This window comes from Cornus florida, unplaced genomic scaffold (assembly GCF_030987335.1).
Source record: "Cornus florida cultivar Cherokee Brave unplaced genomic scaffold, ASM3098733v1 CherokeeBrave_3.0.0_Hap2_Chr04, whole genome shotgun sequence".
Classification (NCBI taxonomy): Eukaryota; Viridiplantae; Streptophyta; class Magnoliopsida; order Cornales; family Cornaceae; genus Cornus; species Cornus florida.
The window spans coordinates 56391804-56411190 of NW_026775574.1; the positions used below are offsets into that span (position 1 = coordinate 56391804).

Here is a 19387-nt window from a genome sequence, read left to right on the forward strand (position 1 = left end):
CAGATGTTGTTCAGGCTGTGTTGGCTAGGGTGACTTCGGATCACATTCCTTTGGTTTTAGACTGTGGAGGGTTGAGATCTCGTAGCACTCCTTTCAGATTTGAGAATATGTGGCTTCGTGCGGATAACTTCTAGGGACTTGTGCATGCTTGGTGGGAGGAGAACCTGGTGGTGGGTCCATCGAGTTTCATCCTTGCAGGAAAGCTTCGTATTCTAAAAGATAATCTCAAAAGGTGGAATAAGGAGGTTTTTGGGAGGTTGGAGTGGAGAAAGAATAGGGCTTTGGCTGATATTGCCGAGATTGATTGACTTGAAGGGGAGGGTGTTCTTTCTGAATCTCAACGCAGTAGGAGAGTAGCTTGTCAGGCAGAATGTGTGGAGATTGCAGTTTTGGAGGAAATTTCGTGGCGACGGAAATCTCGGGCCTTATGGCTCAAAGAGGGAGACCGGAATACCAAGTTTTTCCATAGAACCGCTAATGCTCATAGGAGGAATAATTACATTGGGCGGATGCGTGTGGATGGTGCGATTTTGGCTACGGAGGAGGAGGTGTGTAGCGGTATTGTCTCTTTCTACCAAAAGCTTTATTCTGAGCCTTTTCGATGGAGGCCACGTCTTGATGATCTTCACTTTGATTCTATCTCTGTCGTGGAAAGAGATGGGTTGGAAAATCCTTTTTCAGAGGAAGAGGTGCTGAAGACTCTTAAGAGCTATAATGGCGACAAGGCTCCAGGCTCGGATGGATTTACTATGAGATTTCTGCTGGAGAGCTGGGAGGTGGTCCGGTACGAGGTTATGGGCACTTTTCATGAGTTTCATTCCACGGGGAGGTTTGAGAAATCACTGAACGCATCTTTTATTGCCCTAATTCCTAAGAAGGGTGGTGCTTCCGATACAAAGGACTTTCGACCAATCAGTCTGATTGGGTGCATTTATAAGCTCATTGCAAAAGTTCTTGCGTTTCGTTTGAGGGAGGTCTTGGATGGAGTTATCTCTGAGTCTCAGAATGCTTTCATTGGGGGTAGATAGATCCTGGATTCCGCTCTTATTGCCAGTGAATGTGTGGATTCTAGATTGAGTAGTGGTGTCTCCTGGTATTATTTGTAAGCTGGATATCGAGAAAGCTTATGATCATGTCTGTTGGAAATGGAGGAAATGGATTGCTTCATGTGTTTCCACTGTCAGCTTTTCGGTGTTGGTGAATGGGTCTCCTGCGGGGTTTTTCAGCAGTTCTCGCGGTCTGAGACAGGGGGACCCTCTCTCCCCATTCCTTTTTATTATTGTTATGAAGGCTCTCAGTAGGTTGATGAAAAGGGCGGTAGACTTGGGTTTTAAGATCGGCCCCGACTTCGTTCAACAGATGGAGATATCTCACTTGCTCTTTGCGGATGACACTATTGTCTTTTGCGAGGCAGAGGTGTCCCAGTTGAGGTATCTGAGATGTGTCTTGGTTTGCTTTCAGGCTGTCTCTGGTTTGAAAGTCAACGTGGGCAAGAGTGTGCTTGTCCCTGTGGGGGAGGTTCAGGAGGTGGACACTCTGGCTGCTGTTTTAGGATGTGGGACGCAATGCTTCCCTATCTCATATTTGGGTTTGCCGCTGGGGGACTAGGCTCGGAGGGTGGGAATTTGGGACCCGGTGATTGAGAGGGTTGAGAGAAGATTAGCTGGGTGGAAAAAGCAATATCTCTCCAAGGGTGGTAAAGTTACGTTAGTGAAAAGTATATTGTCAAGCATCCCAACGTATTTTCTTTCGCTCTTTCGGGCTCTAGCCTCGGTTGTTGGACGTTTTGAGATGCTTCAATGTAATTTCCTTTAGGGGGGCCATGGAGAAGAGTCTAAGTATCATCTTGTCAGATGGGAGCAGGTCTGCAGGCCATTTCAGTTGGGCAGGCTTGGGATTATGAGATTGGCTCCGTTTAACAGTGCTATCCTTGGTAAGTGGCTTTGGAGATTCGGCAGTGAAAGACATAGATTATGGAGAAGGGTTATTTCTTGTCGCTTTGGGGAGGAGAGAGGGGGGTGGTCAGCTAGACCAGTTAGGTATGCTAGCGGAGTAGGGGTGTGGAGGGCCATTGGAAAAGGATGGGACGAGTTTTCCAAACATGTTAGATTTAGAGTTCGGGATGGAAGATTTGTCCGGTTTTGGGAGGATCCTTGGTGCGAGGGTAGGCCTCTAGCTCTTCTGTTTCCAAGGCTGTACAGGATTGCTGTTGACAAACATGCTATGGTTGCCAATTGCTATCGTTTTGATAGCGGGAGGTTATCTTGGGATGTGCGATTCCGTCGATCTTTTCAGGATTGGAAGTTGGATGATGTCACTGGCTTGTTGGCTCTCTTGTACAGACAGGAGGTGGAGGGTACTGCTGTTGACTCCCTGATTTGGGTGCCTTCCTCTCAGGGGATGTTCCAGGTCCGGTCTTTTTTTGTGTGCCTCTCTGGTTTTCATGGCGTTTTCTCCCGGTGGAAGACGGTGTGATTGTCCAAGGCGCCTCTTAGGGTGGCTTTTTTTGTGTGGACTGCAGCTTGGAGTAAGATTTTGACTTTGGATAACTTGAGGAAGTGAAGACATATTATTGTTAATCGATGTTGTCTTTGTAAATTGAATGGGGAGTCAGTGGATCATCTTCTGCTGCATTGTCTTGTGGCTCATGATTGTTGGAGTCTCATTTTTGATCTGTTTGGTATTCATTAGGTCATGCCTCGGACATCTCGGGGCTTGCTGAATACCTGGAGGGGCCAATGGGTGGGGGCTCAGGCGAGAGTTTTTTGGAGGGTAACCCCTTTTTGTGTTTGGTGGAGCATTTGGAAAGAGCGGAATAGAAGATCTTTCGATGGGAAGGAATCCTTCATTGGGGTGTTGAAATTTTCTATTATTTGTACTCTTTTTTGTTGGGGATGGGGGAGAGATTTTTCCTCTATTGAGGATCTTGTGGACTTCCTTGAGATCATAGGTTCTATTTTTGTATAGCTTGGGACGCGTTCCCCTTTCGAACACCTTTTAATACATTTTACTTATCAAAAAAAAAAAAAAAAAAAAAGCCTCAAGGCGTACTAAGGCGCTAAGGCCTCCTGGAGCGTGAGGTGCAAGGCGAGGGGCGCGCCCGACTGAAGTGAGGGGTGCGCCCGACTGAAGTGAGGCGCAAGTTGAGAAAAAAATAAAAAATTGGCCCAAGAAAAAATAACTAGCATTTTAATAGTTTAGCAGGCATATTAATTTTTCATAGTTAAAAAAAAAAAAAAAAAGAAGAGAAAAAATAACATGTATTGTACTAATTAATATGGAATAATTATTAAAGCAGAAAGCAGTAGAGCACAAAGTAGGGAAAAAAAATAATAAAGAATAAGAAGCAAGACAGAGAGAGAGAGAAGTGAGAACAGGAGGAGGAAAAAGACAGAAGAAAAAGAGATGGAGAGAGAAGAGAAAAGAAGCCGAAGTAGAAGAAAAAAAGTGGTTGGGTCCACCACTTAACATATGCAGCAGGAAGAGAACAGAAGCAGCAGCATGTTTGAGCCATATTCTTTTGTCTTTATATAACTTATAATAAGTGATAGGGTCCACCACTTAACATATGCAGCAAAGAAGAAGAATAAAGAAGCAGCAACAGAGCCCCTTTTGTTGCTTTATATAACTTATAATAAGTGGTAGGGTCCACCACTTAACATTCACATACCAATTATATGAAAAGTCAAACCAACAATGAAAGTCACAACTCTTTAAATAACATAAAAACAAAGCTCTTCAAACAGGAGTGCCCCACATGCGCCTTGGGCCTATCGCCTTTAGCAAATAGGCGTGCGCCTATGCAAAGAGCCTCGCCTGGGTGCATGTAAGGCGCCAAAGCTGCACCTTGATGCGCCCCGCGCCCAAGGCGCGCACCCAAAACGCCTTTGACAACTATGGTAATGAATCAACAAAATCAATAATCTCCTCCACAGATTTACATTGTCTATCATGAACCCCCAAAAATAAAGAGCTTAGTATAAAGAATTTTAAAGCCCAAATAGGAATCTCTTCTCCATCAAAAGATCTTCTATTTCTCTCCCGCCAAAGGCCCCACTACAAACAAATAGGGTGCCACTCTCCAACAACCCTTCCAAGCTTCATGCATGTTTCTTGCGGAAGACGAAATGACCCAACTGATGCCAAATACTGCAAAGAGAAACTCCCACCCCTCTTGAGCCACTAAAGAAGGACAAGACTTGCTTGGTCTTTTTTTTTTTTTTTTTTTCGTTTTTGATAAATAAAATGTATTAGAAAGCGTTCAAAAGGAGAATGCATCCCAAGCAATATACAAGAAACCAAACAAAAGCCCTTTGGACCCAAAGAACCCCAAAAGTCCACAATCTCATCTAAAGATAAACAATTTCTCCCCATCACCCCAACTAAAAAGAGAACTAATAATAGCAAATTTCAGTGTCCCAATGGAGGTTTCCTCCCCATCAACAGATCTTCTGTTTCGCTCTTTCCAGATGCTCCACCAAACACAAAGGGGGGTTACCCTCCAATAGACACGAGCATGGGCCCCCACCCTTTGGCCCCTCCAAATGTCAATCAATTCCCTTGAAGACCGAGGCATAACCCAATGGATGCCAAAAAGACCAAAAATAAGACTCCAACAATCATAAGCCATAAGACAATGTAAGAGAAGGTGATCCACAGACTCTCCATCATTCTTACACATACAACACCAGTTGACTGTGAGTAGGTCATCCCTACTCACCGCTGATGTGGTCCAATCATAAATGCACAAATAGTCTGCAATCACAAATGCACAAATATTCTGCAATTACAAAATCAGGAAAGTAATAAATAAGGACAATAACTTTTTTTGGAATAAATTCAGTCACCCTCTCTGATTTCCTTTTTTATCACTGCCTAATGAGCATATGTACAACACCAGAAACCATCATTTTAGCAGAAAACCTATCTGGAAAGTGCTTTCGAACCCCAAATGCCTCTCCATGGAAGGGAGGAAATATGGTCTTCATCTAGCACCATAGCACGCACCCTTCTGTGCTTCTCACTTTGCCTCATAATCCCCTCCCCCAAAGTGCTGTTCCTATATAATTTACCGAAACAGCTTCTCAACTCTCTCCCTCCCAAACCTTGAACAGCCCCTAATGATTAAGACCGCACAATGATCAAGTGAAATGAGAATTGCACTGTTCAATATTAATATCAAGTATGTTCTGATGACTTCTTATTGCAAGTTTAATATTCAATATATATATATATATATATATATATATATATATATGAGTCCTAGAAAAACTCTCAAGAGAACATGATCAAGTCTTGTAGTCTTGTAGAGGGTGACATTACTAGGACAATGATAATAATATTCATTGCCAGCATCACAAATACCAGAGATGAAGTTATGCATTATATGCATCAATTGTCGTACTTATCTAGTTAGAGTTTTTGTGGTGCTAGGTTGATATGTTAACTTAGAACAGTGCATTCAAAAATATATGCAAGTGTTTGGCATACCAATTCTCGCTTTTTAATGTTTCTACTAGCTTATTGGCCCGTCGGTTTAGTCATGGCAGACTTATTTGTGCTTGCAGTAACTTGGTTGAGTTGTCAAAGGCTTCAAATGCGTCATTTTCAGTTATGGTCTGGGCTTGTAAAACATTAATCTCAGACCACTGTCTTCCCTCCATATTTTATATCCTTAATTTTTGTTGCTTTCCCTGTATTATTTGACAAAATAGGCACCTATAAAACATTTGAGTGATGTTATATAGTTGTTAAATGTGCTAGTTAGTGTGTTGAACTTTTGGCCTAATACAAGAATAATAGGGCTAGTGGGTTTGAGCATTTATTAAATAGAGAATCAGTTTACTCAACTATTGTTATTGTATTAATTTTACACATGCAAGCGAAACTCGTAGCACTATTATTATTATTTTAAAAAAAAAGAAAAAAGTAGAATTGATTGTACTTTCGTCTACTTGGAAATTGCTTCAACATTATACAATACAAAGTTATCCTTGAGCCTTTATTTATATTTTTCTTGGCTGGTCCCTTTGGTTCTCATTTGTTATTTTTGGCATGTGATTGTATGTAAAATTAAACAGGAAAGTGGGACTGAAAAGCCTATTGTTGCATTTATTGCTGGGCTCACTGCTCCACCTGGCCGGCGCATGGGTCATGCTGGAGGTATAACACTGCCAATGAATTTTGTAAATTCATATTGTTTTTTTTTTCCTAGATTTTTTTTTTTTTTTTTTTTTTTTTCCCTAAATGAAAGGAGTATATTGAATATAAACAAAAAATACATGGAGACAAATGAGGGCATACCCTCATTTAAAACAAAACAAAGTCCTAGAAAAGGACACTCAAACACCCAAACTAGCAAGCAATGGAAAGTTACAAGAGGAGTTGAACCTTAGACTCGATCCCGAGGCACCAGGGCCAATTTAATCCATATTGTTATTATTCTTGCATTTACTTTATTATTTGCTGCCAAGTGAACATTGCTAATTGTGCTCTCTTTAAATACAATTCTTTGATGCTAAACTCTTTGACGCTCGTGTTTCATTCCCTTCTCTAAAATGTTGCCTGTTAGTTCTTTAACCTCTCCCTCTGTTGAATTTTTGCCCCATTGTTTGAAGACTCCTTTGGGAGAGAATCTTGTGGAAGACTTACCACAGTTGTGACATTCATTGATTCTTCTAGTTTTTTTATTTATATATATATATATTTTTTTTCTCTTTGTTTAATCACATTTATCAGATAATTGAGTTCTAGTTTTTCTACAAAAATTCTAGAAGGAAAATATGGCTTTGGAGAGAGTCACGAGACAGGTGAAACACCCTAGAATTCGTTGTGGTATATGATGTCGCTATAACAAATTGATTACATTTAGGAGTGGTGTGAATAAAACACAAATTGATTGTCGTCTATATAAAAGAAGACAGTTAACATCATGTACGGCTATAAGGTAATTTTAGGGGAGTGTCTTACCAACCTACATCAATTGCTAATATTAGACCATTAAAGGCTCTAAATATTAAAACTCAGGAAAAGGACAGCAATACATAAAGTGAAAAGAATTGAAAGATAACAAGAAGATGTCATTTAGAGAAAACATTACAAGAAATGGTATTAGAATTGTAATGTAAATAACTTATGGTTGAATATGGCGGAAGAGAAATACAAAAGTAATGGAAGATAAGAGGATGAGGTTTAAAGAATGGGAAAAAAGTAAGAACCAAGAGGTACTAGATAAATGCAATAAATTATAAATGAAGCTAAGAGGATGGTAGCTAAAGCCAAATAAATCTCGTTAAATGATTTGTATGAACAATTATTATTATTTTTCCTTAGCTATATGAACAATTAGGTAAAAGAGATGGTGAAAAAGCTATTCACAAATTGGCAAAAGGTAGGGGATAAATTGACTAGAGATAATGATTGAGTTGGGTGTATTAAGGACGTAGAATTTTTTTTTCTTATTTGAGGATGATGACATGTTGGATTGGTGTCAAAGTTACTTTCAACAACTTTTGAATGAGGAATTTCTTAACAAAGAGTTAAAAGACATTTAATATAATTAGCCTAATCTTGGAATGATAGATGTAATAAAGAAATTGATGACATATTGTGAAAAATTGAAGACAATAAAGTGTTAAGACCGTATAATATCCCTATAGAGGCATGGAGTGTTGGGATTAGATGTGCCCTTCAAGCCAATAGCTGATTGTATTCGACATATTTTATCAATGAGGATCTGATTTTATAGTTTACGTGCTTTGATACATATATGGTGAATACTTGTTTTGGTTGACTCTAGAGTTGAGTCTAGGTACCTTTGATATTGTTAGATGATTTATGTGCATCCACGATTGAGCTAAATGATAGGAGATATGATTCTGGTAATCATATTATCATAAAGAAGTTGGTTTGCATTCTTGATAGAGTTGGTCACTCTATTTTGATACAGTGTAGCATGTGTTCCTATTTATAGATTGACTTATCTCAGTCATTATAAATAGAAGGACTTGTACATTAGAAATAGAAGGACTTGTACAAGTTGATGTGTACGACACGTTGAAATGGATTAAGAATAAGTTGAAGGAATTATGATAGCCGTCATTGTAATTTCTCCTTATTGGTGTTTTAAATAATTACTCTCAAGTCTGAGAGAATAGTGGACTTATGTATTAGTTAATAATTACTTTGATGTATTCAGAGGACCTCATGGTTACTTTGGGTAATTATTAATTAATACATGGAAGTTTGTACAAGGATTCTGAAGACATTTTTGCTTGATCACTTTTTATTATTGGATTGTTTTGATGACAAAAATTGGTTGGTAATTTTTAATGAAAAGGATATATATTTTATATTTTATTTGTTAAATGTTATTTTCTCAAAGGAACTTGTGTGATCAAATAGCTTTAATCAAGAAGTCAATAACAAAGGATTAAGTTAGTGATTGGATAGGCTACACCATTTGTCCAATATTTTAATTTGTCCTGGAGCAGTAATTAAGTAATTTAAGGGGTAATTAAGTAATTTAACATGTTGTGACAATTTTGTAATTTATTTATAATTTGGAGCACAACTATTTTTATTTAGTGAAAGTACCATAGAGTTGTACTAGGTTAAGGTTTAGTGGTCTCTTGTGCTCTCAATCACCATTGAAGAAAGCTTCAAAGTTGATTCCCGCAGGTTTTTCCAGCAGTACCTACAGTCACTAAAACGGGCATATCTCTTTCATCTGAATTCCAAAGTCGAATTGACACAAGGTCAAAGGCATTGGAAAGCTGACTTTCGTGGCTACGTTGTGTCCAAAAATAAGAATTTTTGGAGCTGCAGGTTGCTGCCAGTTTCAGTTTAAAGTTGTTGTGCCTGTTCGGGGTTTTGGTTCGAAGCGCAAAAAGATTTCTTTCAAGAACTCTTGTTGTTGCGGGTCTTCGAATTACCAAAATGGTATGGAATTCTTTTTCTTCTATAGGATCATGAATCTACTACAACTAATGGGAAACGATTTTGAAAAGCTTCCGCATTGAGACATTTTCCAACATGGCTAATAAAATTAGTTTAATGGCTAATAAATCTGTTTAATAGCTAATAAATCTGTTTAATAAAATTAGAGGAAGGCACGATGGCAAATAAATGAAGGAAAAACACTTTAGTACCAATATATAAAAATGAAAGAGATGTACAAAACTATGCCAACTATAGAGGATTAATGAGTCATACTATGGAACTATGAGAAATGGATTAGAGAAAGAATGTGTAATCAATTTGGATTTAAGCCAGAGAGATCACTGTAGGGGTCATTTACTTATTAAGACAAGTAGTTGAAGATTGTAGAAGCAAACAAAAATACCCACACTTATTTTTTATAGTCTTAAACTAGACATGATGGAGTATCAAGAGAGATAAGTTGGTGGGTTCTAGGAAGAAAACATATTCTCTGTTCTCCCAATCCTCGAACTCTAGACTTAAGTGGTCAACTCCCAAGCCAAAGAGGCCATAAGAAAACCAGAGTTCGTGCTATATGTGGGAGAGATCAATGATATTCCTATAAAAGTAGAAATTCACCAAGAATCATTGCTAAGTCTATATTTATTCACGTTAATTTTGGATGAAATAAATTTTTTTTTTTGATAAGTAAAAAATAATAAATTAAAGAACATAAATGCCCCCATTCAGGATTGAACTACAGACCTTCAGTTTACAAGAGTCTTGGATGAAACAATGAATGATTTTCAAGGTGACATCTCATGGTGCATGTTATTTGCTGATGACATTGTGCTATTGGATAATTCAAAGTCTTAGCAATAAAATTAGAAAGTTGAAGAGAGAACATTAGTGTCAATAGGTTTAAAAATAAGTCAAAATAAATAGAATACATGAATTGAAAATTTAGTAATGCTACAGGAAATGGTAATATAGCGATAATAATTCAGGACCAAAGCATTACTCAGAGTAATTTTCGACATTTAAGATCAGTTATACAGGAGGACAAAGATATTGATGTTATAAGTAGTAGAATTGGAATCTGTTAGACAAGATGGAGGCAGGCTCGTAGTGTTTTGTGCGATAAACGGATATCAAATAAGTTAACGGAAAAGTATATACTATGTAGGACAGTTATTAGACTGTCTATCTTATACGGAGTAGAGTGTTGGATGTTAAAAAAGAAAACAAAAACAATGTGTTCATATAGCTGGAATGCAAATGATGAGATGGATGGTAGGAGTAACTAGAATGGATAAGGTTAATAATCAATAGTAGGAGAGAAATTAGGAGTGATGCCTACTAATGAGGAAATAAAAGAAAGTAGACTTATTAGTTGGATAAATATATTCAATGGTGTAGATGCAATTGGTGAGAAAAGGAAGATTGGTTTCTATAGTAGGAGGTAAGAGGCAAAGAGGTCAAGAAAAACTAAAATGGAACGAAATAATAAGAAATAATTGTAAAAAATTAAATCTAATAGGAGAAGAGCATAATGGAAAAATGAAATTCATGTGGCCAATTCCGTTGATGGATAAAGGCAATGATGATAATGATGATGATGCTGTGTGAGCATGATTCACACTAATTGATGCTGCATATGCTTGTTGGCAAATGGACTTCGGTGTCTGCCTCTTTGCTTCGAGTTCTAACCGTGTACATTTTAGTTGCTGAGTCTCCTGTTCATGTTATAGAACAAATTGCGTATTGTGAGGCATATCGCTAATTTTCTACGAAGTGCAATTTCATGCTGAAGAAGCAAATTTTCATAAAATAAACAGGTCACTATTAATAGTATTTGCGATATTTACCCGTTTTGAATTTTCCCTGTTTGTTTAGTATTATGCACCCTCAAAGTTTGAAACAGACAGATGCTTCTAAACCTGAATGAATTGTTAGAAAACTATTATGATGCTTCTGCAAGACCAGCATTGCTACATTTTCATGTATATACTACTGATGAAGATCTTGAGCAAAACCGTGTTCTTATTTTCAGTTAAATTGTTATTAACGCCTGTTATTCCTTTTCGTGTATGCAGCTATAGTATCGGGAGGAAAGGGTACGGCGCAAGACAAAATCAAGACCCTCAGGGAAGCTGGGGTGACAGTGGTGGAATCTCCAGCAAAGATAGGAACTGCAATGCTGAATGTCTTCAAAGAAAAGGGCCTTGTATGAGTTTCCTAGTGTCCTGCGCAGATATGAGAAATTACACTGCCTGAGGCTTTGAGGAGGAGGGAATACCATCTTTAGCGTATAATTACAAAGATATACGTTGAGGCACTTGCGTTCATTGCATTGTCCATGATTTGACCATTGGAAGTTTTTAAAGGTATATTTCTTTCTTTGTAATGTATTTTTTTTCTTTTTCTTTTCTCAAATTCTCTTGGAGATCTGGATATATTTTGGAAGTGTACCTTGGAGTTGGGACAATTTTGGTATTTTCGTATGCATCATACAAGTCAAACTTCCCGGTCAATTTTGTCTTCTTTAGTTGTGGCTTGAAAAGTTTGGATTTGGGAGAGTTCCATAGGGCATTTGTGGTGTGTATTAGTATTTACCTAACACCAACCCCACCAAAAATTAAAAAAAAAATAATAGGACTCAAACTTTGCTCAAAGGAACTAAAAATCAAGGGACAATTATTTATAGTTTATTGACTAGGTGGTGTTTGATAAAATTGAAAATTATTAATAGTTTATTAACCAATTTACAATATTAGAATATAGAGTAATTTTGCTGTAGTATTTCCGTGGAATGTTTGGAAGCATTTAAAAAAAAAAAATTGCCTTGTTTACGAAATGAAAATGTAGTGAGACTGTGAGAGTGATTAGTTCGAGACTGTAATAATTTAGTTTTGATTGTGAATATGATAGCAACACAATCCTTTAGCATGCAAAGAGAAAAAAGTGAACTGTACTGAACAGTGTTATTGGGGAAAAATTTAGGACAGGTCACATCTAACATACCATATGGTGCAATTTGTATTGTGGTGACTTAACCAGTTAACCCTACTTCTAGATAATTCCATGATTTTTTGATAAGCATCTATTTATCATTTAATAAAACACAATTTGAGCTGTGTTTAGGCCATTCTAGAACCTTCCAATATGATCAACCAGTACATGCCTATTAGGCGGTACCCATGGTGTTATTGGACTTCTAGTCCTCTTCTTTTGCACATTTTTATACCATCATCAACATACACTTTTTAACTATAATACTTATATATATATATATATATATATATATATATATCATAAAATAGAGTGCAGAGGAAATTACTCTGATGTTTTTATTAAAAATTCAACAGCATCATTTTCCATCCCTGATCCGATTTATAATATTATACCGTGGATGGATTATTTTTGATAAGAAACCTCACTTTACTTCTGAAGAAAATACTTGAACCATTGGTAGGAAGCTTTGGGATATCTTTTTAACCCATTATTATAGTCTATGTAGCTTATACCAAAACGAACGGTGTAACCAGCATTCCATTCGAAGTTGTCCATCAATGACCATACGAAGTATCCCATCACATTCACACCATCCCTGCAATTTCAGAAAAATAGTAAAAAATAAAAAATAAATAATAATAATAATAATGATAATAAAATAAAAATCTATAATTTCAAGCTCATAACATTCCTACTGGATAGCTTGTTGAACACAAGAAAGGTGACTGCTGTGGTAATTTACTCTTTGGGTGTCCTCCAGGGCTTCCTCCAGCGGTATTGTGTCGTTTCTTTTCTCGGAAACTCCTACAAAACAATTAAGAATTATATATCTAGGTGTAAATTTGTATTGAATTACTAGTACTTTAATGGTCGGTTTGATGGGAAGGAAGGAAGAAAATTTGATTGAAGTAAGAGACGAAGGGATCGATGGGACATTCTAAGGGTAAGAATAGTGTCATTTCCAATTTTTATTTGGTTGGATGAAAGAGAAGGGATGATAGAGATTGCTTATACTGATTTTCTCTAATAATTTTGAAGGGTAGTATTGTGATTTCAAATTTCTGTAACAGTCTTGCAATTTTTTTATTTTCTTTTCATCCGTCTTTATTTTATGCGGTTGAAAATTTGTGAAATAGGAAGAATGATTCTAATCATCATTTTTTTTCTTCCCTCATTGTCTTTTCTATGTCAGACGAAAGAAGTTTATTTCTTCCTTCTTTCCTATCATCCTCTTAACCCGTATTCAGCTCATACCAAACCGTCCATTAAATTAAGTAACCTTTCTTGAAATTGATGAAGTAAGGATTAGAAAATGTTCTTACCATTCTCTGTAATGTAAATAACTGGGCTGTTATACTTTCCATTGATGTAGACTAGAAGATCATGAATTCCACTCGGATAAACAAAAAGCCAATCTGAACCAGTCTGTAATTACATCATCTAAGATTTAAAGTTAGTTATTGAAAGTTATTACATTTGGAAGCACCAAAAAAAAAAAAAAAATGGTGTTACTGTCTATAATAAGGTGCTTCCAAGACATAATTTTGTTTTGACTAAAATAATAAATTGGGCAAAGTATAATGATGCCCTCTGGAAGTTTGTTATATGAACAATCATATACAAATTAGTTATTTTTTTGGACAATGACACCCTTTCTCAGAATTGTTAACCAAACAAGGTCTTAAATGTTTTGAAAAAATAAAATTGTCCCTTCAATTTTATTATAAAATATCAGTTATGTTGAAATGTCGAAATTATCCTTGAGTTAATATGAGTCATAAAATGTTACAATGGGAAATGACTAGATTTGGATGCAGCACCTCGTCACCGATATAGACCCCGTTCCGCTCACCTAGGGTATCAAAATATAATACACATTTAGATTAGAATTTATTATATTTGGAAGCGAAGAATCAGTGTTTTGAATTTGAGATCAAAAAAAATTTAATTTAAATTTTTTTCAATCTCAAATTAAGACGCTGATTCGATACGGCGAATATAAATTTATATAATTAATGGAATAAAAATATGACTTTTTACTTACTTGTAAGATTGACTCCAGAATCTGTTGTGTAACTCATATACAAACCATTATCTGAGTTGGTTAAGTCTGCTGCATAGTTAGCAGTATAGTAGTTTAATCCCAGAAAATCAAATGACCCATTTACCCTCCTGGATTGTTCTTCCGAAAACTTGGGAAGTCGGCTTCCTACCCGAGATCTCATGCTATCTGGATAGTTACCACTTGTCAATGGGTCCATAAACCTATACAACACACAAATGAAAAAATATATAAAAGTGAGAAACTAATATTTAAACCCTTTAAAATTAATAGATTTACTCAAATTCCTCCATAACATAGGCAAATAAAGAACACATTAACTTTAGAGAAGTATAAGAGAATAAGTTCTGAGTGGTTATGTTAATTAATACCGATGTACAATGGGTACCCTAAATTTTTTTGGCGATAAGCCTGTTTCGAAGCATGGACGCCCATTCTCTCGAAAAAGCCCAACAATTAATACCTGTAAGCTTTGTTTGTTTTTTTGTTTTAAAAAAAAAAAACCAAATTATATTGTCTAGGACCTCAAAATTATTTTTTTAGTATAATATTTTAATTATTATTATTTTTTTTTGGCAAAAGTGCAAAAAAATATCTTAAAGTTTTACCAAGTGAACACAATATCTCCGGTGGTTTAAAAGCGAGCAAATTAATATTTATAATTTCAAAAATGAGCAAATTGCTCCCTTGCATTTTATATTGGGCCACTTTCTATCCATATTATGCTGTAGATGATTGATATATATTTTTTAATATCAGAAATACCCTCCAATATGACTTTTATACCCCTCTCCCTATAAAAAGGTTTTGCATTTATTTGTTACCAAACTTACAATCAAACCCGTTTTGCTCTTTCCTTTCGTTTGCGTATGCGCTCCAAGGTAAGTTGATTTAAACATTTATATATATATATATATATATATATATATATTATTATGATAAGTTGTACATATAATATAATATAATATAATAATACCAATCCACAAGTGCCCAGCAATATCAGATCCCTACTTTTCAAAAGGAGATCGAGGTTTGAGCCTCCATGGAGGCATGGACTTCTGAGTACCAACTAGAAAAATAAAATCTATAATATATATATATATGTGTGCATTTCTTTCACTTGTCTCTTCTGCTACCTACATTAAATACCTAAACATTATTAATGCACACGTACGTATGCATATACATTATTACATGGTCCACATACAAGAACCCATGGATGGTTCACTCCTTTTGCTCTCTACCGAACCCGACCATGAACAGAGATAAGGAAGCATTACAATAAAATAATATTAAAAAAATTATAGATGAGAAAAAAGTGGAACACGTGTTGTGAAAAAACAGAGCAGGAAAGTCTGGGTTCAAGTAATCCATGCAGAGACCTAAATGAGAAGTTACACACTTAGTCAATTTAGAGTCATATGATGTATCCGTTTATTTTAGAGGGCATTTAAGATATTTTATCTTTTATATATTTAAAAAAAAGGTTAATTATAGGAGATAGTTTGGTAAATGCACAATGACATTCGATGGAAAGTGATCGGAGGTGAAATGTAAGAGAACAATTTGTTCACTTTTGAAACTATAGGGACTGATTTGCTCAGTGTTAAACCACAAGGGGTATTGTGCTCATTTGGTGAAGCTTCAAGAATTTTTTTTTAGTTTAGTCATTAAGAACCTTTTTCTATTTTTTATTTTTTTATTTTTTTTTATAGGGATTTGTATTTTTTATTTTCGGAAGTTTTAAGTGTTGAGGGCTACAAGAAAAATTAGTTTAATTATTTTTTAATAAATTTTGTGCATTTAAAGGTTTTCATCTGTAATATTTCATAACTTTCATTCTCCCTTCAGAATTACTTTCATACCCTTATTATATTAATGATATGATATTATTAAATATTAATACATAATGATATATCTACTAAAATAAATGCACGTTTATCATTTGGAATACTCACCATCCAAACATGAAATCAAGGGCTCGTTCCGCAGCATCATTGTCTTCCGTTGAATTAGAGAAAGGCTCCGTCCAGAGTGTCACAAGTGTAATCCCTATCTTACCCTCTTGTGCTGCCTATATACACAATTTCATATATGTTCAATTTATATCAGCCAACAAAAATAATGGTTCAAAATTGCAATGTATCACATAAATTACACTTAAAACTAGCATTAAATTCCGAAAATGGGACCTGATACTTGTTTTTGTACAAGTTCACAGCAGCTGCATGAGCAAGAAGTTGGTGGTGTGTCACCAAATATGGTTCAAGGCTTGCATCTCCGCCAGTGCAATTGTTTTGTTGCCAAGAAGAACATCGACCTGGCGCCAACGTACCTGTTGCATAACCACCATTGCTGAAGGACCATGGCTCGTTCAACGTGATCCAATACTTAACTCGGTCACCAAATTCCATAAAACAAAGTTCTGCATAGTCGCGGAAATCATCCCTGTTGAATAAATCATATATAAATGCCTCGCCTCAATCAATTAGCATTGAGCTTGGGAAATCTGATGTGCATAACAATTCTGGTCGACATATACATGGTTCAGTACTAAGACCTACATCTATTGATCAAGAGCCGCTGAGGTTACATTTTTCTTATTGCTTGTATTTCTTGATATGTTTATATTGTATATTGTGTATAGGAAATAATGTTGACAAAACGAATAAATTAAAGAGGTAAATCAAGGAGGAAAGAAAGGAAACCGAATATAATATATATACATATATATTGTACATATATAGAATATATATTTCAATACTGTTTGATTATTCCATATCAATCCAAACAACTATATATGTTATATACATAGTTAGATGCCTATATGTATATAGTTAGATGCCTATATGTATGAGTAACAAGTTATTCACACAAACGTCTTTGACAAATTAACAATGTTATAAAAATCTTAAATACATAATTTAGATGTATAAACAATCACATAACCATTCTTTGAGCCCTGAATTCTAAGTTTAATTTTATGGTTTCTTAAAATATATAACTTATTAAAATTTTTTATATAGGCTTCTCTGCTGAAATTCAAAACAATCACATAACCTCAAAATTATTTGTATATTAATTGAAAATTGTTTTTCAATCTTGTTGGAGTATATCATATAGTACCACTGATTTAGATTAGGAGAAACAAAAGATAAAAAATAGAAATAAAATCTTTTAGTGAATTCTATTTAAAGTCACCAAATTATGATGTGTTTTTAGTGCAGTGGTTCCTAATTTAAGACCATCAAAATGTAAATGTTGTGGATGTTGCTTAATGTATCTACTAACTGGATAGATAAATATGTAGATCATTGAATGAATTAAAGTTGAGTGACTTACACAATTTGAGGACTTAAGAAACCACCATACTCATCTTCTAAGGTTTGCGGAAGATCCCAATGAAAGAGAGTCACAAATGGCTCGATTCCTGCGAATAAATGATAAGATATATACAATTGTAATGTAGAAGATGAACATGCATGGCTAATTGATTAATGAAGAAAGAGAGTGAGTTTCAATCATAACCATTGTGTAGGAGCTCATTTATGAGGTTATTGTAGTATTCTATTCCTTCCCGATTTACACCCCTATTTATTATCCCTTCTGCAAGTTAAAAATTCAAAATTAACGAAATTAAATAAATAATACAAGATTAGTAAAAATTAAAGAGAAACTTTGGATATTCAGGTTCAAAGTTTCTATATCAATTATATGATTCTTATTAATCACTTAATCATATCATGAGGTCTGTGAAAATTGAAGCAAGTGATCGATCATCTTACTTGGTATCACTCTTGACCATGAGATTGAGAATCGGTAAGCATCTAGGCTTAGGTTCTTCATCATCCCCACATCTTCCTGTCACATGAGTAAAAATAAAATAAAGATAAGAGAACAATTCAAGGTTAACATTTTCATACTAATATCACAATTTATAAAACTTGTTAATTTGGTTCAAATTATAAAAATTAAATTGGGCTAATAGGAAGGTATAGACCATGCCTGGTATCGATGATAGGAATTAATGGCCATGTCTCCATTACTGCCATCATCTATTTTATCTGCAATCTTACCATAAACTTCATCAGAATCAGAGACATCATAATTTTTATATATGTGACGTAAATATATTATATAGTTTTATATATTTTCATGAATTATCCATTTACAGGGACTTTTTTTCTTTCTTTCTTTCTTTCCAAGCCCTAGTCTATCCGTCCATTAATCACGTTAGGTCCATATTGACATTATATTAAGAAATTATCAAAAAAGTGTTGACAGAAATTTAATGTGACAGGAATGATATTCTTGGCTCTTGGGGGCATTGCATGGCATGGAAGTTAATATTGGTATCTCAATGTTTTGAGAGGACAATATATATTGCTCAATATCAATTTTCCTATTGCCTTACCATCAACATATATATTATATACATATTGATACAACTTTAATATATGTAGTTGTAATATATGCATGGTTTTGTCTTTCATTAATTTTCAAACAAACTTTTTTTTTTTTTTTTTTTTTTTTTTTTTTTTTTTTTTTTTTTTGAGGAGAGATTGACCTGGAAATGTGTGTGTAAAATTATCCCATATACTTTGGCTTCTGCCACCGTCACTTGCTGCACCTTCAAACTTCAAACAAACAAGAAATATTTAAACAGATAAGTAAAGAACAATCATAAATGTCCATCATTATACTGCCATATATATATATATACATTTCTCGAAACTTTTGATAACTACATTGTATGAAACCTATGGCTTATGTACCTGATAAGCAGATGAAGCTGCTCCAAAGACAAAACCAGATGGAAAATCTCTACGATCATTCACCGAATGAGTGTGACTAGTTGGTGATAAAGGTTCAGTAGTAGTACTGCTATCACTCAAAACCGTGCCAAAACGCCGCGGCAAAGCTGCAATACTAGCCACTGAATTGACAAGAAATAGGAATCCTAAGAACAGACAGCTTCGTGTACTTGCCATTGTTGAGTTTGGTTAGTGCATGCATGCCTTGGCTATATATATACACAGTTTGGTTAGTGCATGCATGATGCATGCCTTGGCTATACACACACACACATATATATATAGAGAGAGAGAGAGAGGGAGGGAGAGCATTCATGCAATATTACACTACGTAGGTAACAAGGTTTCTGTGATGGACTTACCCATTAAAGAATTTTTTGTATTGTAATACTCGTGCGAGGAATGATCTATCTGTCCACTCTCGTCATTTATTTCGTTTCCATCTGACCCAATTTTTTTTGGAGTTCATGCTATCATTTATTATTATTATTATTATTATTATTACTAGTGGGGGTTTAGGACCAGTTGAGATAAAAGTACAAAACCGCAATTAATTAACATGCGGACCATGCACTTT

At 35.2% G+C, this 19387-nt stretch overlaps 2 protein-coding genes across 2 annotated transcripts in view; one reads left to right on the top strand and one right to left on the bottom strand.

Moving 5' to 3' along the window:
- LOC132303288 (succinate--CoA ligase [ADP-forming] subunit alpha-1, mitochondrial-like) overlaps window positions 1–11453 on the top strand; it is a 44630-nt gene extending 33177 nt beyond the window's left edge. Inside the window, exons 6-7 of the mRNA XM_059800497.1 lie at window positions 6081–6162; window positions 11016–11453. Of these exons, the coding sequence (XP_059656480.1) occupies window positions 6081–6162; window positions 11016–11152 (219 nt within the window). The 3' untranslated portion in view covers window positions 11153–11453. The remainder of the gene's footprint in view (window positions 1–6080; window positions 6163–11015) is intronic.
- A 907-nt stretch (window positions 11454–12360) lies between these two features.
- Window positions 12361–18987, bottom strand: LOC132304994 (beta-glucosidase 12-like). The gene is made up of 13 exons (XM_059802685.1): window positions 18772–18987; window positions 18564–18633; window positions 18002–18060; window positions 17782–17857; window positions 17525–17602; window positions 17339–17426; window positions 16189–16444; window positions 15955–16070; window positions 13979–14199; window positions 13755–13786; window positions 13257–13359; window positions 12630–12738; window positions 12361–12529 (listed from the first exon to the last, which is right to left on the bottom strand). Exons 1-13 carry the CDS (start codon window positions 18985–18987, stop codon window positions 12361–12363), a joined length of 1593 nt encoding a protein of 530 aa, XP_059658668.1.
- Window positions 18988–19387: the final 400 nt, after the last annotated feature.

Excerpts from the sequence above, each read along its gene's own strand:
- LOC132304994 (XM_059802685.1), bottom strand. The coding sequence starts at position 18,987 with ATGGCAAGTACACGAAGCTGTCTGTTCTTAGGATTCCTATTTCTTGTC. Across the intron at positions 16,445-17,338 it reads TTCTTAAGTCCTCAAATTGT|GGATGATTTCCGCGACTATG; the intron begins GTAAGTCACTCA and ends TTTATTCAACAG. Across the intron at positions 16,071-16,188 it reads TGTACAAAAACAAGTATCAG|GCAGCACAAGAGGGTAAGAT; the intron begins GTCCCATTTTCG and ends TTGTGTATATAG.